The following is a 24,702-nucleotide window of genomic DNA, read 5'->3' as shown; positions in this document are numbered from 1 at the left end:
CTAATCATATCAGGGGGGTGAGTGTGCCCGGTGTATGCAGGAAGGATACTGCCTCGAAGTGTGACGCCCCTTGTTTAATTGATTTCTCCTGGCATGAAGATATATAAAACGTGTAAGGGATCGCGAGACAGGGACGTGAGGGGTGGAGGTACGTTGGAAAAGCGACCCGTCAAGCGGCGGTGTATAGCTGTCGTTCTGGTAGCTGTAATTAGGAGTCGAGATGGGATGCGGGCGACAGGCACACTTGCAAAATTAAATCAAAAAGAGAGTATAGGGAGTAGGCGATCTAAAGAGCAATATCTCACGACTGACAATCTAAAGGTTTTTGACGACAAGGGGGAATATTAAGAAAGGAGGGGAAAAGAAGAAAAATCAAGACGCAAGATTTTGTTAAGACGTACGCGACGGCGGGAATGTTTATACAGATGTAGTTGTTTCCCTTTTGATTCTGCGAGTTTGATGCAGTTAGGAGCATGGCGCATGACGGGTTCGTGAAATGACGTTCGGAGTGCCTCGATGGATCGTCCCGACCTGGCCCGGCGAACGAGGCAGTGAGGTACACCCCCCAAAGCTGTGCAAATTCCCAGTGTTGGTTAAACGCGGAGCCGAGGTTGCAGCAACACGCCCGATTGTTTATCTGGTTTCGATCGCCAGCCATCGATCCCGGAAGGGTCTACATTTCTCGCATGTTTGCCAGCGCGCTTTGGCGCACACAATCACACCGTGATATGATATATTGTTTCCTCAGCGTTCAACTTTTTGTGCTGGAAGAAAACGATGAAGAAAGAAAGAAAGAACAAACGAAAGCAACTTTGACGTAAGACGAAGATGAAAACGATATTGCATACAAAGCGCAATCAACATTTAATGATTGAGAAAGGTCGGGGAAATTAAGGAAAGTGAAGAGAGAAGGCTTTCCTTATTTGCCCCACCCCGCTGGTGGCACGGGGGATTGAAAATTAAATTTCTTATCGGCGAAATGATTTCTCTTCTCCGTTGAGATTTGTTGATACTGGAAGTATGAGTAATAGCCTCGGGACCGTTTTGGAAACTCCGAGAAGGCAACGAGTTAAACAAAATATATTCCAAGATGAGAATAAAGGTAGAAAGGACCAGAGAGTAAGATTGGGGCAGGGGCGGAAGAGATTGGTTATGAAGAATTGAAAGTCTTGTTTGGGCTAGCGGGTACAGGTGTTAAATCCTTGCCGCCCCGCTCGCTCCCTAAAGGGAAGATCTGATACTCGCCAAGCGCCTAGATGCCTCCTAAACAACTTTGCCTCTTATGTCCGTGTTGTGAATTGTCATTTCGTAAGCTGATGACCTCTACTCAAAACTGTTTCCCGAGCCAGATTTGAAGTTATTTATTTTCTTTCATCTCTCTCCCGTTCTCCCTTTCTTGTTATTATCTTTCTATCTAAAATATGTTAGTCGCATTAATGTCGAATTTAAGATATCAACGTTTAACTTGTTTTATATACGATGGTAATTGATTGCAGAATTACAAAGTTGAGAAGTAAGAAGATTTTGTTTTATATTGTCCTTTTTCCTTATGACTTGTCTTACAAATTACATTAGGCCAATATTAAACTTCTGGAACAGCAGTCATGAATATAAATCTATGAAATCATAAATGTGTTTAAAATTCAGCGAATGCAATTATTTTTAACACGCAGAAAGACGTTTTGCCTCTTTTCTGCAATATTTTGACTTTTTTCCCTTTTGTTCTTCTTTAAGCAGCGATCCAAATAACGTAATCAGTGATGTCATAAACTTCCACGATTCGGTGATGAAAATTATTTTCTTACAGCGATACGTTTAAATTTGTTCCAATTGATTTCAATACAAACATAAATTTCCAATTATTCCCTATTTATTTATCTTCTTTGCAGCACTAACATCTCCTTCTTACATCAGAAATACAATTTGAAGTAATAAAGAAAAAATACCTCTCAAATGAAACAAAAATAATATGCGTCGATTATTATTATGCATCCAACTTCTACCTTGCCTCTTCATGCAATAATGAACAAACATGTACTATATTCTCATCCTTTCATCATCTATTGCCTGGGGAAAACAAACGGGCAATCAAGTTCCCGCACTTTTTTATTGGAGAAAAGTCACCGCTGTTTCACTTTATCATCCCATCAAACGCTTTCCAGCGCTCAGAGAACGTACGGAGTGAAAGTTTAAATAAGGGAAAGTGTTCCCCGCTATTTTTGCATCTGTTATCTCCGGGCGTTTGTCCGCTCGGGAAACGCTCAGGCTCTGCCAATTATGACGATCTTATTGAGTGCTGTATGAACTTCTATCCTGCATGATTTATACTTTGTTCTGTGATTTAAAAAAAAAAAGATATAACAAAATATATATAAGGAGAAAAAGCCAGGTAGATAGGGATACATGGGGGAGATAAAGCATTAGAGAGACAGAAATACGACAAAGTGAGAGTGACAGATAATAGTTGAGATAAGGAAGGAAGTGAGTTAAAGAAATATATACGCATAGAATGAAATAACTCTGGAATGGAAGAATATTGATGAAATTAAACGGATACAATTTGAAAACGGGTAAAATTTGATTGATTGACCATCGAGCAGAAGCCATACGGAATTAGATATCAAAGAACTTTTAGAGAATAAGTATTTTCTATTTTACTGCGAAACTATTCAGCTTGGAAATGTTGGCTACGACTTAGATAAAGCATGTGTGCACGAAATCTGGAATATGATTGCATTTTACGTGAAATCTCCTTCTTCATTTACCATTCATATATATGTCGGTAATATATAAACATATATAATATATTTTAAGGAGGGCTCTTTGACCCGTGCTGGGTTTTCAATCTAGGAAGAGAATCATAAAGGCATATTATGATCTTTAATTTACAAACATTTTAACGGGTTGAATGAAGTTCTACTACACGTACCTCGAAAATTAGGACTTTCCTTTGCATGCTATCACATTTCATATTATATATGATCAGGGCTGTATATGATTATAATATATATGTCTTACTAGGTTCAGGGATTCTCCCCTTTTTAAATATATTTTTCTTTTTTATTCGGTAATTCATTAGTGAGCTTTCTATGTTACTAGGTTACACAACCGTGATAACATTTCAGGCAAGGGACTACTAGTCTTGATTGCGCTTTTGTGTGTGTGCGTGAAATTAAAACACGAACGAGTTCCCTATGCTAATACAAGTGGTTTGTGATCTTATACTCCAAGTTTGATTTAATTCTTTCGCACAAATGGACAAACCTAACTTTTGCCCTTTAGCTAATATGAAATCATGACAGACTCAACGCTGCAATGGATATATACATAATATTTAAATAAAATGAATAATTGATCTACATTTCATTCGAATTTTTCTTCCAACGTCGGTTAATCCTGAGAAATCCTCGACCAATTTTCCCTGGCGACGTTGAATTTTGATGCAATAAACAAACATTAAACATTAAATGTGTCGCGCTAAGCCATTTTTATGGATTAAGGCTGAGTTCCTATATAAATTATTTATAACACATATTTTGCTATTTGCTTGAGTATTATGGTTCCATGCTTCTCTAACCGACAAGGATAGAGATAATAAATGAACAGTGAAATAGAATAAGATCTATTTACATGCATGCCGCAGACTTAACATTATATACTCGGCATTAATAATTCGAGAAGAAAAAGATTATCGCCATTTAAGGTAACACTCATCATGCTCATTTCAATCATAAATCCTCAAAACATATACTTAGACTTAAGGCTATCGTTTTACAGGCGTACATTACTAACCTTTTCTTAGCGTATAGGAGTAAAAATAGAAAGGAAAGGTATAGGTGGTTTGTCCCAAACTACTACACCTGGGTCGAGTGCGGCATATAAACAGGATCGATATCTTGCGAAAGGATGTTAGCGTCGCGGCAGGATTTCGAACCTCAGACCGTGTTTTGCCTTCAGTCTGGAGGCTTATCCACTAGACCACGACACATATACAATTATGCTCAGTAACACCTGGGACACACAGTCTCCCCCTGGGGTATACAATTAATTGACCGTCGACGAATATCAATGCCGTTTGAAAACAATTATTTTGGGATTTGTACGTTCCAAGATTGATAACGAAAAAACTGGATTAAATTAAACAATTATGAAAATAAATGGAAAAGGATATTGTAGTGAATATGAAAAACGTATGTTTTATGCAAAGCCCTCTATATCTATAGAGATATATTAATATTCAGCCCTCTGGGAGAAAGAAAGCTTTTCTTCGCTTCGGTTCTGATTTCTGTCTTCATCAGATGTAGAAGTCGTATGATCGTGTTTCCCTAGCTTCGTATGGGGCTAGTTTGATATTTGCTTGGTTCTTCTGAGCTTTATGCACCTGCGCAGATTTGACTGATTAAGTTGTCAAATAGTTGTAGCCCCCGTGAAGGCAACAGAAATCTTCAGATTTCCCCCTCTAATTCCATCATGTTGTCTTCCATTTCCTTCTTCTTCCATTCCTTCTTCGAATCGACACGTTTATCTTGCGAAGCTTAATCTCCTACATTCTGCTACCTACTCGGGTGTCTGATCTCATCTGGCACTCCCTTAACTTGGCAATCGAATATGTTATGATGTATTTTTTATTTATGTCTATCGTTTTCATTCTAATTCCTTTGCCCTTCTAGTTTTCTAATTTTCCTTCTTTTATGTCCCCTTCATTATTTACAGTTAATCACCATCCTGCAAATGTTGAAGCAAAAAGATTTGGTTTTTTATAATCTTCATCCACATTTTTGAATTTCTATCCAGAAAGATGGTAGAAGCTGTGTTTTTTCCTTCACCTTTAACACGCTTGCGCCATTTTTGTTGTTACCATACATATCCCCTTGAAAATACACACACATACACACACACACACACACACACACTCTCTCTCTGTCTCTCTCTCTCTCTCTCTCTCACTCTCGCGCTCGCTCTCTTTGTCATTTAAAGGTAATACAAAGTTTTGGTAAAGGGTCATGAATTTGGTTTAATTGAACATATTTGAAGCATATGCGATCCTACAATATTCAGTGATCGTTGTCGCGGTTGAAATCGAGTCTGAAGTTATGAAATTGTAAATAATAACCTCTTTATGTTGTATAGCTCCCTCTCAAGGTCAAGATATTTATCAAGCTATAAAACAATGTTTCTTGACTAAAATCGACCGATTAGCTATTCCCGTTTGGAAATTATATATAACAACTACATATTTTGAGATTTTCAGGGTCGCAGCTACCATTGTACGGACGTAGGCGCTATTTGAAATTCATAAAAATTTACCGGGAGCACCGGTAAATTTCTATATTCAATTTTTCTCGAAAGCAGAAGTGTCTTAGGGGCTAAATTTACTAGTGCTTATAATACATCCACAGGGGCATCTAAATAAATCAAACTTGTAAAGGATGGCTATCCACCGAATTTTCAAAATTTCCCAAAACTTTGTATTACCTTTAAGTCAAGGGCCACAAACATGACAATAGTGCAAAGATTCGCCTCTTCAGGAATCGCACTGGTTATACTTTATACCAAATCAGTAGTTTGTTTCGATCGCAAAGGCTTTTATAAAAATCTGCTTCAGTTTAATAATTTTGCTAGCCAAGTCCATCACCTTTTGAAATCACCGAACATCATAATGACGTAAACGTAATCCGAATAGGATTTCTATGTGATATTAAAACAATATGGTATTGCCATCACCTTTGGGTTGCTCTTTCAATACTCTTTACAATTACACTATAAAAAGAGAGGGGTAAAACTGTTTAACCTACATTATGGTTCAGTAAAATTGTGGGTATATCTTACTCAATATTGGGTTACATTTCACTCAACAAGCATGCTTGTTTCCGCTTTGCCAATATGGATACATTTTACTCAATTCTTCTTAAAGTGCAGACATTTAAATCAAAAATGAAGTAGAGAAAAACAGAATTATCATCAAACCTTCTAACCATTATTTCCTCTGCAGGTATGAAGCGTATATGTCCGGGTTTGACGTGCACAGTTTGCGGGGATATCTCGAGTGGCAAACACTACGGTATCTATGCCTGCAATGGGTGCAGCGGCTTCTTCAAGCGAAGCGTCAGAAGGAAGTTGGTTTACAGGTGAGGTTTCATTAGATTCTAAAAGGAGGGTCGGTATCACTATGAACATGACGGACAAAGAAAGAGGACAAAATATACAGTTTCTCATTCTACCCTCAACAATTGCTGTGGTAGACAAAAGAACATCCCTTCACTGCTATTACGTAAAAATGTGTAGAACAGGTGAATATGCATGTGACACCTGTTTTACACACTTTTACATAATAGCAGGGAAGGGGTGTTCCTTTGTCTACCTGAGCCCTGAGGAACTGTATATTTTGTCCTCTTTCTTTGTCCGTCATATTCATAGTGTAAAGTGGTGGCGGCGTCGATAGTGAGGGTGTAAATTGTAGGGTTGGTGTTGTTTCCACTGGTGGTGGCGGTGACGGTAATGGTGATGGTATTTGTGGTGTTTGTTGTGGTGTTAGTGGTCTTTTGTTGGTGACAGTAGTGTTTTGGTGGTTTGGTGATGGGGGTAGTAGTGGTGGTAACTGTGGTGGACTCGGATGTGGTGATTAGGGTGGTGGTGGTGCCAGTTGTGTTGAAGGTGGTGGTGGTGATGTTTGCAGTGTGGTTGGTGGTGTAAGTGGTGACGGGGTGTCGGAGGTGTTGCTTGTGTTGGCGGTGATGGTGGTAGTGCATGGCGTTGGGAATAGTCACAAGCGCTATATAAATTTGTCATATTATTTTATTATTTAGGGATGGAGATGAAACTGGCAATGACGGTGGTAGTATTGGTGGCACGGTGTTGGTGGTATTGTTGGTGTTGGTGGCAGTTGTTGGGATGGTGATTCTGGTTCTTCTATTATGTTTGTGTTAATAGTGTTACTGCTGTTGTTAGTGGTGGTTGTGGTAGCTGTGGTAGTGATGGTGATGGCGCTGATAAGGGAAAGACTAAAATTTCTGATGTAGGGGATTACGTTACATTGAATAAAAGGGGAACTAGGACGAACTGAAATTCATTTCAAAACGACCTTAATTACCCCTAAAATAAATATCCAGTCTTTACATACCGTACTACGAATAATAGCATCTGCTAAATTAATATTTTCCTCAATGCCTTAAATAATGTTTCGATACATACCGTTTCATCCTTTCCACTTGACTTAAGATATTAATTAACGTCTGATTGATGATTGGACCCTAACATAATAAATCTCTGTTTATGTGGGATCAACACAAAGAGACGAACGCTGTAATTAATATGAATTGTTTACTCTACCAAACATTGGCATATTGACATCATTATAAACACTGTGTGAGAATATGGAGAGCACTACCCTCCAACCCCCCCCCCCCTCCCCATCACTGCTTCTATTCCATGCAATTTTCGTGAATGGAGTAAATTAATTTTTTTATAGTGGGAAAATATTTGAACTATTATTTCGAATTTGTTATGGTCTGTTGCGCTATGATTAGAAATTGTCTACTCTACACAACGCGATGGTCTTATTTTCTCAAACCGGTGTTCCCCTTTCAATGTTTGTTAGTGTTATTAACATTTGTGTTCCTCACGTTTCGATCATTCAAGAGAGGTGTAATTATGTTAATTGTATGCTTATGAAAAGAAGAAGCGACTGAGAATTGGAGCACTTTAAATGTTTGTTTAAATGAAACATTACAGACAACAGAAAATGTTAAACTGACACGCGTGAAAAAGTGAAATTGTATAGGTTGTGTGAGTTAAAGGGAATTCTACCCAATTTCTATTTTCTCAGCTATGACTTTTCCTCATTGAAAATAAAAGGTTTTGTTATTGATTAAAAAGTCTTTCCAACTAAAGCTTGGTGCATGATACATGGTAAACTTTCTACCTGGTACGTCACATTTTGAAGAAAATGGCTGCGCCCGTGTCATTTTAAACGACATCACATCATGTCAGGAATCTCTTCATTTATATATCTCTTGTACATTTTCGTAATGAATATTGTACATCAAAGGGCAGGAAAACATCTCATTTTCAGAATACCTACACTTATTCAATGGGGTGAGGTTTCTTTTAATCATTTTCTTTATAAAAGGGTGGTGACGGTTACCCTCCTCCCCAAAATATTATTTATCTAGAGCCTTTCGGGGTACATTAACAGGCCGATTATTAAGAAAAGATACTGATTAGTCAGGAGAAAATGCCCGGTAATATACTCGTTAAAAAACAAATTCTTGGTCACATGTCTTTTCTCGACCAATCATTTGATCCAGATCTGCGTCATCATTTAAAGAATTAATTCAAACAAGATTCGTGTTCGTGCTGTACGTATCCATGTATTATAAAGAAAATGCCATGTTAAACTATATACCTTCAAGAAAAACAATATAGCCAAGTCAATATTTAGGTCAAGAAAAAACAACTGATTATTTATTTTACGGAATATTTATCTAAACAAAACATTGACCAATGTTTTCTTTATATTGTGAATCGTTATTCCAACAGATGCCAAGCCGGGACTGGATGTTGTCTAGTGGACAAGGCCCATCGAAATCAATGTCAGGCTTGCCGTCTCAAGAAATGTCTGGATGCAGGAATGAACAAAGATGGTAAACATGCATTTATTAATTGATCAAGATATTATTTTAAGTTAGTTTTTATGGACATGTTATATGTAAGCAAAGCTTTTTAATATGCCCTACTTTTAAAAAGTAGGCCTAGTATACAAGTAATTCACAGCAGTGAAGGCAATAGTAAGAATTACCCACACAAGGTACTTTTGGAACTGTATGACACGCCCGAGGCGATAGCCGCGGGTGTTTTGACTGTTTCGAAGGTAACGAGTGTGGGTGATAAGGCCCGAACAAAATGATGTGTATTATTTGTTTTATAAGATGATGTTTTATTGTTTTATGAAATGATGTTTTACGAAATAATTCTAATACTGACCGGTCATAAATATTTACTAATTACCGGTCATTAGTAAAATAACGTGTTAGGCAAAATAAATGCCCGGTCACGTGTACAATCTCAACCAATCATTTGATTATGATTTGTTTCATCATCTTATAATATGTATACTGTTTAGTTACTATTAATGTTACTTATCAGAAACGTATTTTTTGTCCTGACATTTATGTTATGCACTATTATCTAAACAAATATCTAGTACACAAATACATCTAAAACTGAAATCTCATACTATTAATTTTGTACGTCAAAATCGTAAAAAAGATTTAAAGAAATACATACAGTTAAAACTTTTCGTCTTTCACTTTGCATAATTTAAAGTCTATTGGATATTATGGTTTCCCTTCACATTTCATTTCTCCTTTTCAATTCTGGCACATTTTACACTAATTGAAAGAGAAAAAAAATTATCGGTGAAAGAATTGATTTGTTGCGCGAACGCAGTGTTCTTCAGACTTGGATAACAGAATGATACTCGTAAAATCCATTAGCTTAATTCCAAGATTATTTAGATTTCCTTTTTTGGCTGATAATGTAATAAAAAACTTCCTAAAATGTACATCCTTATAAATACAAAATTTTCTTCGTAAAAAATATTATTATTTGAGTGTATAATCTAAATGTTCCATTGGGATATGATTAGCCAAACTGATGGGGGAAAAAAATAATTTTCATATATTCAGCTTAGGAGAAAAAAAATTAAAATCAGACAATACTGCAGTTCAACATCCTTTGGCAGAAAAATGTATAGGGATAACGACCTTCTGTTTCATAACACATGATATATTTTCCTGATAAAGTAAACTCATGATATTTTTCAAGACATAATCTCTACCCATAGAGCTTCATTTCTAACTCTCAGAACAATAAGAATTAATTGAAATTTTCAATTTATTACATAACATTTGCGAAGTTTGATACTCTTTTTTAAAAACATCTTTCTGTCTTTAGAAAGCTAAATTACAATACCCCCCTCTCTCTCTCTCTCTCTCTCTCTCTCTCACTCATCCCCTTCCTCCTTACTTTTCCTGGTTCTCTTCCTCCCACTCAATCTCTCTTTCACTTGTATTTTTCTTTTCTTACTATTTTTCTTATTTAAGTAACATTCTTATTGTCTATCTTTGTACATCCCAGGCATTATCGATTGTTGGAATTCACACTTGAAGCAATGCAACACGATCCCCCATATTCCATTTGTCTTTTCTGCCGCTGCTTTGATAACTTCCCCTCTCAAAACACTTCATGTTGATTCTCCGACCTCCTCCTCCCAAACTCTGTCTTTACAGAACAACATAAATCAAATTTGATGCGCGTATTTCTGAAAGTTATCCCCCTTTTCTATCACGCTACCCCTGAAGAGTGAGCACACATCGCCTATTTCTTTTCTTTTTCATTAATTGAAAATGAAGGCAATTCAAACCAAGTGGAATGCATGGTTGTCAACATTGATTTGCTATGGACACACATCGAAAGCATGCGAGGGCACGTTTTGTTACAGACATAACGCAAAACATCAATACATTTTACCCCGGAGAAGCGTTTAAACAGTTCGATGCGAAACAAAAGGAGTCGGATACAGATGAGTTAACAGGTGGGGCTATACCGAACGCCAAAGTGTTATCGGATACGCTTGAGTTTAAGCTAATTAGATCAAGAGACAGTGGAATGTCCCTTTAATTTAGCGATAAAATAGCAAGAGAGAAGAGATGGGCTGCTTTTATCACAAAAATGGTAAGATTGAATAGCGAAAGTAGGGAGGAGAAAAGGAGGAAAGAGATTCTCTCGTTGGGATGCGCCGTTGATCTACGTGCTGGTAGCGACATCAAACAAATTAAATAGCGACTTTTTCCGTCCAGTCGCCATAACGCCCTTGGATCATTTCGAATCACGCACTCACACATATTTTGTTTGGTATACGTTTCCCTGCATCACACCACGTAGTTTTATCTTTAAGCTGCCCACTGACATAGAAATATTCTTTGATCAATAATTACTGTGCCTTCAAGAGAGAGTATCTTAAATGACCGTGCATGGCGTAAAAGTGTGATAATTGAACTAAGTAGTTTCCTATTTCCTACAAGCTGAATTAAAAAAAAATGGTTTGTATTTCTCTTTTAACTTTATTTTCATTTTCATCTCCATGTCTCATACACTGCAGGAGAAAGAGAGAGAGAAAGAGAGAGAGAGAGAGAGAGAGAGAGAGAGAAGTAGAAGAATAGGGAGAGGGAGAAGGGGAGAAGAGTGGGAGAGAGAGAAAGAGGAACTAGATTTGTGATTAGACAGTCATGCATTTGTAAATTATACATCACAAGTGACTGGGTCCTCGTTTGTGTGTATTGAGGTTTTACATTACATAATTAATTTTTGTTAATATATATATATATATATATATATATATATATATATATATATATATATATACATGTAGAAACATAATAGAACGGATGATTTTTCGTTCTTAACTCCACTTCCATAAACGGTTAAGTAAAACATATTTATAACCTTCAAATCATCATGTTTGTTTTCAAGGATCTGTGCAATCCATTTAAATAATTTGTTTCTCCTTGAATGATACGTTATAATTTAATGCAATAATCATATAACAGAAAAGAAAGGGTCCTTAAACGACGCCTTGGGGTACATCCGAGGTACATTCATGAAATTAGGAATGTTGTAGCCCTTCGCTTTGAAAGGTGAATTTTCCAGAGAAAATCAGCCCCTTTAATTATGCTGCATTATTGTAGAGCGCTTAGAGACTTCTGACAAAGTAAGGGTTAGGCGCTATATAAGCACTGTAATTATTTATTTATTTATTATTTAAATTCAAGACTCATTGTCCTATTTACCTATTTATTAAATTAGATTTCGGAGAATGTTTGAAGATTAAAGTTGCAAACTTATCCTTCTCTTTATGCAATAGCTGGCAGAATGTTATTGTATCCCGGTGATTGCATGTTATTTTTGTAATCCATACCAAAGTTGACAGATAATCATACACTTACACAGTGAGATACAATGTGACATAGGATCAAAGATATTTGATGGCGGAGATAATACTGCCAGCATTAGGTCCCTATCACTGAAATAGTTGTTAAATGATATATGAATAATGTTCGCTTCCTTTCATATGCGGGCGGTGTGAGCTTAGATCAGGCAAAAGTAGGCGCAGATCATATCATCATCTCGCCGCTAAGTGGAAATAACATTCACTTACAATGCATGGCTTAGGTGTTCCTTGTTGGTGTTGTTGTTGTTAGGGTTGCAATTGCATGGCGGGTTACGTTGAGGGTTAGGGTCAGGGTTGTGTGTGGTTCAGGGTTGAGGTCGATTATTCGGCAAATGCAGGATATCGAACGCGGAGCAACTGTTACCGGAAACTTAACAAATAATAATAATATTTCGCTCTTAAAGCGTTTAATACAATGTCTCTAAGCGCTTTACAGATATACTATTACCCCGGTTATTGGAGTCAGTGCCTGTCCGCACACACTGTGTGCACAATCTTCACCCCCTGGGGAGCATTCCAGCCAGGCGTTACTTGACGCTCTAAAACTGTTTGACCAACAATGACGGTCGCATCCTACCGGGTACCCATTAACGCCTGGGTGGAGAGTAGCAAGTACAGGTTAATATCTTGCCACATTATATTAGTGCCGTGTCGGGATTCGAACCCTCGACTTTCGCATTTCCAGTCAAGCGCCTTAAACCACTCGGCCACGACATTCCCACTTAAAAAACATTCATATTTTGCTCTTTGCAAATAGAAAGCAGTTACTAGGTTACGCCATGGTAAAAACCTACGAATTGAATTGAATTGAATGTAAGAAAAGATAGTTTAATGCTTTCCTGAGATAAAGCATCAAACAAATTCTTTTTCATAAATCATAAAATGCAGCATGCGCGTTCTTAAAAAGAGCACTGTTTCAACTTCAAATGTAGACGTCCTAATTGCAGCACAATAATACATGGTGATACATTGATTATTTTGATTGTGTGATAAACCAGAGATTGATTCTCTGGGTAAACTAAGGGTACAAAGCTTTGTCTCAATAAAGGTCATAATATTCCCCTGTTAACATTTACGGCAGATTGAAAACTTCTGAGTAAAGGTTCTTCGAAACAGCGTTTAACAATGAAAATTATCTTCCACAAGCAGACGCTTTATATGACGTTATAAACATATTCTGTTCCTTGATAGCCATAAGAGGGATACACAATTTCCTCTATTCACATGTGCACGTATACGTCAACAAATTCCGAGTATTGGTTTTGCAAAGCAGTATTTAGATACCTTTAGGTAAATGTCTTAATTGAAGAGGGTTCAAATAGTTTTAAATAAATTGTTACGAGAAAAAGGAAGTACAAAACTATTGCATTTCAAGTGTATTGACACAATCACACACATAGCCAGGTGTATAGAGAAGTCGTGAAGTGTCGTATTCAGGTTATCAAAACAACATTGTTTAGTACATTGCAGAGGGTTTAAACGATGTTAAGCAATTTGCTAGGCAGGAGAGGGGTACAAATTTGCATCTAATAACATAATTCACGTGTAAACCTACACAGAAGACGAGAAGTTCGGATTCTTTAAAAGCACCGTATAGAATGGTCCTACCTACGCCTGGCTGTACGCTGTACTTTTCTGTCAGGTTACTTTCTTCGTCGTCTCCCGTCACAGCTCTCCTCCGAGTACTCCCCGGCACAATCTTGTCAAATTATAGCCCGCAAAAATCATTCCATACTTGCGTATTATGTTACAATTCACCAATACGCCAAATGTCTCTCCCAAAATCAAGCTGCCCCAATTTCGAGGCGCGAGAAAAAGGAAGGGAAAATAGTGGCAGAGAGGTAAGATAGAAGTAGGGAATGTCCCCTGGGAAATCTCCAACATGGCCAAAAAGGAAAGGGATCATTGACGGGTACTGTAGATTTAATCACATTTTGTCTTGTTGAGAAGGCGCAAGAGGAAAAAAGCCCGCTCTCCTTTTACACCCAGCCTCTTGGGGGCAGCGGGCCGGGCAGATCGGCAAGAATTTCCGATGAGAATATTTTCTATTAAAGAATCGCGCGCTGGATGCCGGCAACAATAAGAAGCAGGAGGAGAAAGAATGGGGCTCCGTTTTGAGGTTTGGTGCAGGAACTAATCCAATTTAACCTACAGGAGGTGTCTCCTTACCTTACCATCAAAGGTCAGAACATTTTGACGCCCCTAAGAGATGAAAATCACTTCGTAAGGTGATCTCCATCTATCCAGCCTAAATTTGTAACTTTTTCCTCTCCTCTTCCTCCTTCCATTTTCTTGGTATCCAGCACCGAGCAGCAGCCTTCCATTTTCTTTTGAACGTCTTCTGGCGTTGGCTATGCTCTCGCTTGTGTCGGAGTAGCGAAGGAGGTGTGTGCTAGCGGCCATCGAAAGATGATCGCTGCAATCATTAGTGTATTGCACAGACAGGACATCTCTCCGCAACAGAGGTGCCGCAGAGAAAAGAGAAAATATAATTTCATTCTTTTCTCTCTTCAAGAAAGCAAACCTCCGATTATTAAGGTGGCATTTCGGTTGCATGCATACATACACCCCTAAATGTATACATATATATATATAGAGAGAGAGAGACAGAGAGAGAGACAGAGAGAGAGAGACAGAGACAGAGAGAGAGAGAGAGAGCGAGAGAGAAAACAAAGCCCGTACATAAACATACATACTTTTTTTGTTCAAGTCTTTAAATATATGCCACCCAGATAATCTCCTTTTGACATAATATTTATCACGCGATATATCTCTCAAATGCCCCTAGATATTTTACCTGTTTCCAGTGCCATATCAATCTATACCTACATGTGTTAAAAGGGTTTTCAAGGAACTAATAAAGACAGGAAATTCGTAATTACAAAGCAATAATGTTCACAAAGTAATCCTTCCCTCAATTAGTGCAAACGTTTTGTGCAAAAACGCACATATGGCAATCGGGATACCAAGCAGAATGCAGAGTGACACAGAAAGTAAACAAATGGTTAGATTTTTTCTAATTTTACATTTTTAAGTGTTTTGGGGGCAAATGTTGTTATTAAAGCAAGTCTTGAGCCCCTTTGTAGGGGCATCATTTCTTCGAGAGAACATGGCTATAATTCATTCAGGTTTTTTTTTAATATCTTGCAGTAAATTGATTGATTGAACCAGTAAAATAGAACAACCTCACAAAAGCTTGCTTGAAATGATCTTCAGAAATAACCAAAACTCTCAGCTGCACATAGTGTCATGATTGGGTTAAGCACATGGTGTCGGGCCTACTTACCTTGATTTCCTTATCCGTCTATGCTTATTACCCGGCCCCTATACATTTTCTACCAAAATCGTTTGGCACATATGAAATATAAACAATTTCTGTTAAATAAGTATAAGTATAAACACCTTTGAACAGTATATTTGTTAAACACTCTCGTTAGTGTTTTTTAAAAACTCGGATTGTACCTGATGGTATATTCTATGTTCTTCTTTTTTCCCTGTATGAGTGTGTGTGTTTAGGGAAAGGCTTTCATTTAAGGAATCCCCCTTTCTGCCCATCCCAAATGCTCTCATAAAATTGCCATTTTTATCATTCCATTCTGTATTTGTATGTTTTAAATGTTTTTATGAAGAGTGCTGAATAAACTTTGAACATATTGCTCCGGTTGTCTCATTTTCGCCAGCACAAGGCTAGTTCGCGTATATAGCAGACGGCAATCGGCGGATCAGACGACACTTCATAGTGATTTTGTATGTGAGATTGCTTTGTTAAATATAAAATACAAGAATCTTTTCCATATGTTTAAACTATCATTGATATCTGATAATTAAACAGTTAGTAAAATAAACCTACCAAACTACATAATACAATGAAATACTTGACTGAAAGTAGGGGAGTTTGAGGTGGTGCACAATATTGCACCCCTCTGATAATAATCGAATAGTCCATGGTGTTCATGAATATTCATGTTTTTGCTTACCTCGGCAAAATGCTTGCCTATACTAAATGCAAAAATTACGGTGGGGGGTTGGATGAAATGGACATAATGAACAAATCAGAACTGATTTGTGATAATTCGTGTTTCTTATCCTTCATGTGCTTGACTTATAACCTTACAATCGCGTGGTAAATTGAGTCCAAAGTTCGACTTGTGGTACATGTGTTATATAGGCAATGGCGAGCTTGCAACCTATTTTTATCAAATTACGGTGGGTGAACTTTCAAAAAGTCAATGGGACATGAGAGTTCCAATGAAAGAGCTAGTGATAACGTACGTCGGGTGGGTGTGCTTTTCGTTTAAACAAAAACATGAATTTTTAACGATTTTTTGTGTAAAAGTCCATAGGCTAACGTACACCTTAGGCAGCTGGACTCTGCCGATAGGGGGCGTTCTCAAATGAGACTAAACGGAGTTATATGTTTGAATTCGAATGTCATTTATTGGTAATCTTGAACATTCAGTGTAGGTTTTGTTGGATTCTGTGAGAATATATTTTCTATCATTACCAAAACTCAGGCTTACCTAGCTTTAAGCTGATACTAATGTAGACATGAGTTCTATGTTAAATGCTAAAAGTTTATAATCAAGCTGAAAAGCCAGAGACGTATTCTTTCAATCTTCATATGTTGTTAACGAATTCCAAAAACAAAATATGATAAATAAGTTTATTCTTCATTTTAAAGCTTATCTGACGTAGTTTACAGGAGGGATTAGACCTCTCTGCAAGGTCACTGGACAGGTGGTTATCTCATCAACTCAGCTCTCAATTAACATAAGAAAAAAAAGGATCATGGGGGACCAATGGTCACCGATTAGGCATTGTTTGTTATATAGAGGGCGCAAGTAGCTACAAGTAGTGCAGTGGGCCTTTAAGGATAAGGAAAGATATTTTAGAAATAACTATGATTCAGGAGTCACAAAGAATTTGTTTGTCATGCTGTGAAGATTTTATACCGGAGAAAAGAATACAAATACGTCAGAGTGAGAAATCCTTTTGTCTTAATGGAATACATTGAACATGCCATCGGGGTTTAATGTGCATTTCTTTTCATACTGGAACAGCACTTGGGATCATCATTATCCTAGCTCTTAGAACAAATTTAAATGGATGTTGAGAAACGTTTTTTGTAAATGCTGCAATAATAATATTGTAGGAACACAGTTCGTTGGCTTCTCTGATAGAAATATGAGAGGTTACTTCGAGTCATGCATTTTTAACATAGGAGAACATTCCCAAAACAAAGTGGATGTTCTGAGAAGAACAACTCTGAAGAGTTATAAGATTATCGTTTCATCGCATTGCATCTATATATATCAAGTAGTTAATATACATGCGGGAAGTCGGGGAAAAGTATCAAAACGTTTTTAAAAGTTTCTCTGACTTTACGATATTAGTTGAGGTAGAGGGATATAAATTATGACGGATCTGTAAGCGAAGACGAGAGAGATTAGGAAATTGAGAGAAAAGCAGAATGATAGAGACAGACAGACAGACAGACATAGATAGATATGTATTTTTAAAGAGAGAGGGAGAGAGAGAGGGGAGACGGACAGACAGACATTACAAAAACAAAGAGCTATTTAAAAGACGGCAACAGAGGCAGTGTGACGAATAGTAAATAATTATGGAAAATATAATATTAAATGAAGAAAATGGAGATTTTAAAAAAACTTTATTATTAGTATAGCCCAATTGAGAGTCAGCCAGATTTACAGTATACAATGCATATTACAGACCCATGGTACCAGACCTTGCGGTATCATTTTCTTTTTGACGACTAGTTCAAAAGCACGCAAGACCAAGCCAAACTTCGAACGGATAATCTAGCTTATCTTCGTTCTCGCGTATCTTCGGTCTCGTGCATATTCGTTCTCGCGTTTTCTCGATCTTCGGTCTCGTGTATCTTTGGTCTCGTGTTTCTTCGGTCTCGTGTATTATCGGTATCGTGTATCTTCGGTCTCGTGTATCTCCGGTCTCGTGTATATTCGGTCTCGTGTATCTTCGATCTCGTGTATATTCGGTCTCGTGCATATTCGGTCTCGTGTATCTTCGGTCTCGTGTATCTTCGGTCTCGTGCATTTTCGGTCTCGTGTATCTGGTTTTTAATGGTCCTGTGTATATCCGGCCTCGTACATCTTCGGTCTCGTGTACCTCGATCTCGTGTATTTTGTGTCTCGTGTTTTTCTTGGTCCCGTGTATCTTCGGTCCTTTGTATCATCGATCTCGTGTATCGTCCGTCTCATGTAGCTTTAGTATTGCGACCTGATGAATACCATCCATCCAAATCAGACCACAACAGATTGGAGAGGAAAAACATGGACAGACCAGTCACAAAAATCGTCATCCTTACTGTAGCGCTTCATCCAAAACCCAACGAATACTAGTTCAGACTGTGACTTACCCCGTGTCCACACACAACATTTTCCATGATTAGGCGTGATTAGTTATACAGTTTCGGGATAGCTATACTGTTTCGCGATAGTTATACGATGAAATTGTGTGTGTGGACGCTTACTAACTAAACGTCGTATAACGAAACGTCGTATAACGAAACGATGCCCAAACATGCGTTTCATTATACGACGTATAAATTACCCCGCCTAATCACGCCTAATCACGGAATATGTTGTGTGTGGACGTAACTAGTATAACTTGTCTAACTAGAACGGTATAACTGGGCGGGGCTTAACGTGACCTTGAGCGAAAGGAGACTCATTTCCGCTTCCATTTCAAGATCGCAGTAGCAAACTGCGCACCTATACGACACTTCGCTGTAGAGTTTCAGGATTACTTTCTTCTGTGTGTGGACATCCTGAAATTTATGCGATGATTATTTATACGACGTTTCTTGTGTGTGGACACCCTGAAATTTATACGATGATTCTTTATACGACGTTTCGTTATAGAGAATCGGGATAAATTGTTTTGTGTGTGGACACGCTGTTAAAGGCAGGCTTGGACAAAGCTTAATCGTCTCCGGAGTGGTGTGGCCGTTTCAAGGCCAACAGGTTTAGATGGGACTTGGCCACAAAGTCCAGCTTGTGAGTGTGGTGCAGAGGAGCAAACAGCAGACCACATCATCACAACCTGCCCCCTGTTTAAAGATAAAGACCAGTATTGGAAACGCCCCAATTTTAAAAAATGAAATGGAAGCTCTCATTACCAATCATGTGAAAGAATATGTTTTGACTAATACATGATGATACAAAATTTGCCGGGAAACCGCCTACTAACTCATATATTTGGTAAATTTGTTTCTCTCATGGTCTGTGAGAGATATAGGGTAGTCCCATATGCATCTTTCTGTGTATAGTGCTTGTAACTTTACGAAGAATGGGCCAAATTTCTTATCATTTTGATGATTCCAGAACCTTGTAGATGCTAGATGCTAGATGATCAACCTTTTCTGATCGATTCCACAACGTTTCTTTCACAATGCAATCGCATGACCATAACCGGTCTTTACCTTTAAACGACCAAACCCTTTGGCTAATGGAAGTGGATGAGACCATTAGAGAGTGGCTGCTTCACAGTACATTAGAAATGTAAAAGTTTTTGTTCTCGACATACGCGAGAAGAATAAGTATTGCGAACATTTAATCTCGTGAATATCTGGTCTCATCCAGTTTTGATCTCGTAAAATGTGTATTAACGCTGGTTGAAGAGGCGATGCAATGATAAAGAAAGATGTATGTGGCCCTTGAGGCGAAAAGAAACAGCGATCCAAGGGATCGAGTAGGATTTGGAATACCCAAAACTATGCGATATTATATTTTTCAAAAAATGAACAAAGAATGAAGTAGAAAAGTTTGAAGGATTTCAGTTAAATTCCTACAAAGAAAAGGAGATTGTATATCAGTAATGGGGGAAAACGTAAGCAAGGTAAAGGATATATAGAGAACAGGTAGGTAGAAAAACAAGAAATGTAGAGAGAGAGAGAGAAAAAAAGTTACGGAAGTGATTAATTTCGAAACATTTTGCTTTCAAAAGATAATGTTAGAAAATATCTTTAATGTTCTCCGTATGTTCTGTGCAGGATTAAGAAATGTGCAGAATTTGGATAATGGAAAATTGGTACTGAATTTTACATGAAAAAAGATTATGTCGTACAAAAGATTTCATTAACTTTCTCGAAAAGGATTTTTCCTCTGATGAATTCTCGATTTTTTTGATTTTTTTTTTACTTTTCGAATTTATTACTCACTTCAATCTCGTCCCGAAGCAATGAAAATTGAAGGCGCGATGTAAAGATGAAATTTACGTTTAGCCAATAATCTTAAATTTGTTTCATGCCTGCCTTTGTTATGTTATTAGACATTTTTACGCCTGCCTTTCTTGTATTCGTATAGTAATATGAGTGCTTACGGCATGTGCATAGATTACTTGCGTTTTAGCGTTCGGAATGGGCTTCCATTAAGCCCCCATCTCAATATATCAAAACGAAAAACAATAAAATCAGGGAGTTGCAAAAACATGAATAATGCATGTCATCTTTGCCTATCAAAGTAATACAGTCAACATGGATTTGGCTGCCTTTTATTGGCTTTTGATTGCTAGCTCTTGCTGCATACAAAAGTGTATATCAAACTTATCCTTCCTTTTTTGTTTCCTGGCTGCAACAGATGAATTTTAGGGCTGTTTAATTCTAATTGAAGCTCGCTGTAGACTCAACCATTCGTTGATAATAAATCTGAGCCCTGTCCTTCCCTTTCGTCTGTGGTGTGAAATATTAAGTTGCATTGACAGCTGGGGGCAATTTATCTTAATGGCCCAAAAATTGTGGATTCAATTACCATATTAATGAATCAAAATAATGTATAGATATATACTTCCAAAAGCCCGAGTGTCTTAGTCTCTGACGGAAAAAACGTTTTTCATTCATGTTTCGAAAATATAAATATTAATAAATTTTGTAGACATAGCCGGATTATGCCGTATATCAACACCTTTTTATCAGCGACAAAATGTGATTGTTTTTGTTTTTTAATGAAAGAGAGGGACAGAAGAGGAACAAGAGAGAGATAAAGACAAATAGAGAGAGAGAGGGGGGGGGGGAGAGAAAAGGCAACCTAGCTATATAACTATAACGTTAGAGAGATACAGTAATATATTACATTGGCACATTTTGTTTCTCTGCTGCAACAAATAATACGTCAAATGTCAATGGCCTATAAGACGAACATGGTTTGTATGTGATACTGGTATTCAATAGGATTTTTTGAACTTGCCCTTGATTATATTTCTCGAAAGTCTTTGCGATCGTCTATCTGTACATGTGAAAGTCTGTTGTTCTGCTTTATCATGGAGTATTTTGGGATTGGGTGCCCCCCCCCTCTTTACAACATTTTGAATTTGCCCTTAAGGGGTAGGTTATTGGGGCGAGAGAAAAAGTACCTACCGTATACCTTGTTTTAATACTCATCACCATTTTATAGTTATTCTCATTTCTTCATATACGTTTTATAACTAAATTATTTATGATTGTCATAATTGATAACATATGAAACATTATTTTACGCACCAGTGTCCCTGAACTCGTACCTGGGCCCCATTGCACAAAAATTACCATTGATGGTATCTTTGTCATCAATGGTAACTACCATGGGCCTTGATTTTGATTGGCTGTTGAGCCATGTTACCATGGTAGTTAGCATTGATGGTAAAGTTACCATCAACGGTAAGTTTTATGCTACGGGGCCGTAGAACCTATGCTCCTGTGGTTCATTCGTGGTACACTTTCTACGTCAAGTGGAGGCGTCGTGGTTTAGTAGTTCATTCACTTGACTCTCAATCCAAGGGGTGACGGTTCGAATCCCGGCCCAATACTAACATGCTTTGGCAAGACATTAATCCACATTTGCCTCTCTCCACCCAGGTATATATGGGTAGGCCTACCTGGTAATTGCCGGGGTAATGATAATTGCAGGTCCCTCATGGTGAGCAGCACTGGTGCTGATGAGGTTTCCCTGGGTAAATGACATTAATACTATTAACCGAATTTCTAATTTCAACAGTGGATCAAACGCTAAATCTCACCCTATATATTTGATTAAATAAAGCCCGCAGCAATTTTCGCGTGGGATAATGTCTGATCACTGTTATTAATAAATTGTCGGCTTCAATGCATTATTATTCGCCGTGTAATAAAAAAAGAATATTATATAAAGTAGCAACATTAATTATGTACCTATCTCATTTTCTATTCTGAGACGCTTTTTATCAACGGGAAAAGAGGTCGAATGTATATAACTAATCAATGCATGATTAATATTTATTTTTATTATTATTATTTTTTGTTGTTGGTCCAGCTGTACAGAACGAGCGACAACCCCGCAACATGGCCCACGTTCGCCTTGACAGCGTCCCCTCCGTGACGACAGCCGAACCCCATGAACTTGCCGCCAGCCCGCTGACCAGGGACCCGAACCCGTCCTCGCATTCCACCTCCACATCGTCATCGACATCACCGTCGTCATCGTACGGTGGCCCGATGTCATCGGCGTCGGCACACGCTGCTGCCTTCGCGTTCACGGCCAATCACCGGTTCATGGCTGGTCTGATGACGGCAGAAACCTGCGCCAAATTGGAGCCAGAAGATGGTATGATTCTTTCTTATCAGGCCTAAAAAAAAGAAGATGTTTTTTGCCCTTTAAGTAGCAAAACATGGGATTTTTTTTCCTTTCGGTTAACTTTTTTTTCTCCCCTCCCTCTTTGAGCTGATATTTCTCAGTTCTAAATTCTTTAAACATTTTTTTAAAGCCGACGGTAGATTTCAAGATTTTCGGGTCGGTCGCAAAGGGTAATACAACATATTTTTTTGTTACGCCTTATCAAGATTATACTACGTTCATTTCAATACTTCAGTCTTTGGATTTTTGACATATTTCAAAAGAGTAGCCCGAAGCAGTGTAAACTGGTTTTCATTCGGGTTGTATATCTCTCTCAAAATCCCTTTAATCGACTGGTCGACTAACGTGAACAATAAGATCAAATACATGGGTCCACTTGTCGGCTATATATTCAACGAGGTACATCAGATTTTTTTACCAGCTTGGGATCCTAGATTGTCTGGCAGGCAGAGGGGGCACAAATCGGCTAATTTATCACACTTTTCATGTTTGGCAGGGTACACACAAATTGTGTAATAAGCAATAAGCAAACAAGAATTGTTAACAAGTTTTGCAGGTGCCGTTGTCGGTCTAAAGCTGTAGCCGGACGGGCCAAATTCAGGCATATTTTGATTATGTACTATGTCATTGAGGTACGCCATACAGCATTTTGCCAAGGATAGCACGCCTCCCCAAACCTTTAACCCTCCCATTTCCCTTGTTGAATTCGCCACTTAGAATATTACGCTTTATGACACATAATGCCTGGCATATGACAATTTCGAAAATTTAAGGGATTTGTTGTGTTTAATTGCAACGCATAGTCATATCGACAGTGTATCGATCATTTTTTTTATATTCATGTTATCATATAGCACTTCACGATACATGCGAGATCGACGTGACCGGCGACACGGATCCCCGGGTCGACCTCCGTAGCGACCACCATCACCAGCGACGACCGGGAATGATCTTGAGCGGATCGGAGCTGGCGTCCACGCCTAAGGAGATCGCCGTCTACCCCTCCAGCAATGATAGCATCTACGAGTCGTCGGCTCGGCTTCTTTTCATGGCCGTCAAATGGGCGAAGACACTGCCTTCCTTCTCGGGTCTGCCCTTCAGAGATCAGGTACGAATTAGGTTCAGGATTATGTGATATCTTGTGTAGAGGTAAACCCACTGGCCCATATTCTGAAGTCAGGATTAACTTTAAACCTAGGTTTACATTTAGACTACACTTAAACCTGGCTTTCAGAAACTGAAATTGAACTTAAACATGAAGCCTGGTTTAGTTAAACCCGGGTTTAAAGTTAAACATGGATTTAACTAAACCTGACTTTCGAATACGGGCCACTGTGTTTAGGTTATGTGATTTATTACCAATGAAAATTGAAAACTTGCATTATGAAACGGTCATGAACTTTCAGTTTAATCTTAAAGGCACACTGCCATACTTGTAGCTACTTGCTCCCTCTATATAGAAAACTTCCCCAATCGGTGCCTGTTAGTCCCCCATGATCCTCTTTTTCTTATGTTAAATAACAGCTGACTTAATGAGATAGCCACCTGTCACAGTGACCTCGATGGCTCGCTGTGTGGTCTAATCCCTTCTTGCCCAGTAGTGGTGACGGTCTTTAACATTAATCAAGTTCTTCTAAAATCTTGCTTTTCTATCATCGTACAGGTCATTTTGCTGGAGGAAGCGTGGAGCGAGCTATTCTTACTGTGCGCTCTGCAATGGTCCATGCCGCTGGATTCCTGCCCGCTACTCACCGGCCTACACGAGCAATCCCAGACGGACAAGGCAGCGACCTGTGTCTCTGATATACGCCTCCTTCAGGAGATCATGTCTCGCTTTCGGGGGCTACGGGTCGACCCCGCCGAGTTCGCCTGCCTCAAGGCGATTGTTCTCTTCAAACCAGGTAGGACGATACAGAATTCTGTTGATATTGTCTAGTAAAAAAGGCGAGGGGGACCATTCTCCCCCCCCCCCCCAAATCAATAATAAATTAATTAGGGCAACGTACACTAACAACCAAACAACACATAAATCTAGAAAGTTGTCCTCAGGTACTTTTGGAATTT

General features: G+C 38.3%; 1 protein-coding gene across 1 annotated transcript in view; it reads left to right on the top strand.

The window, feature by feature from the left end:
* LOC575196 (photoreceptor-specific nuclear receptor) overlaps positions 1–24,702 on the top strand; it is a 40,548-nt gene that overhangs the window by 11,067 nt on the left and 4,779 nt on the right. Inside the window, exons 3-7 of the mRNA XM_775613.5 lie at positions 5,993–6,128; positions 8,539–8,642; positions 22,318–22,608; positions 23,493–23,746; positions 24,302–24,539. Of these exons, the coding sequence (XP_780706.3) occupies positions 5,993–6,128; positions 8,539–8,642; positions 22,318–22,608; positions 23,493–23,746; positions 24,302–24,539 (1,023 nt within the window). The remainder of the gene's footprint in view (positions 1–5,992; positions 6,129–8,538; positions 8,643–22,317; positions 22,609–23,492; positions 23,747–24,301; positions 24,540–24,702) is intronic.

Source organism: Strongylocentrotus purpuratus, unplaced genomic scaffold (genome assembly GCF_000002235.5).
Source record: "Strongylocentrotus purpuratus isolate Spur 01 unplaced genomic scaffold, Spur_5.0 spur5_scaffold_9, whole genome shotgun sequence".
Classification (NCBI taxonomy): Eukaryota; Metazoa; Echinodermata; class Echinoidea; order Camarodonta; family Strongylocentrotidae; genus Strongylocentrotus; species Strongylocentrotus purpuratus.
This window is presented reverse-complemented; position numbering and strand designations above follow the sequence as displayed.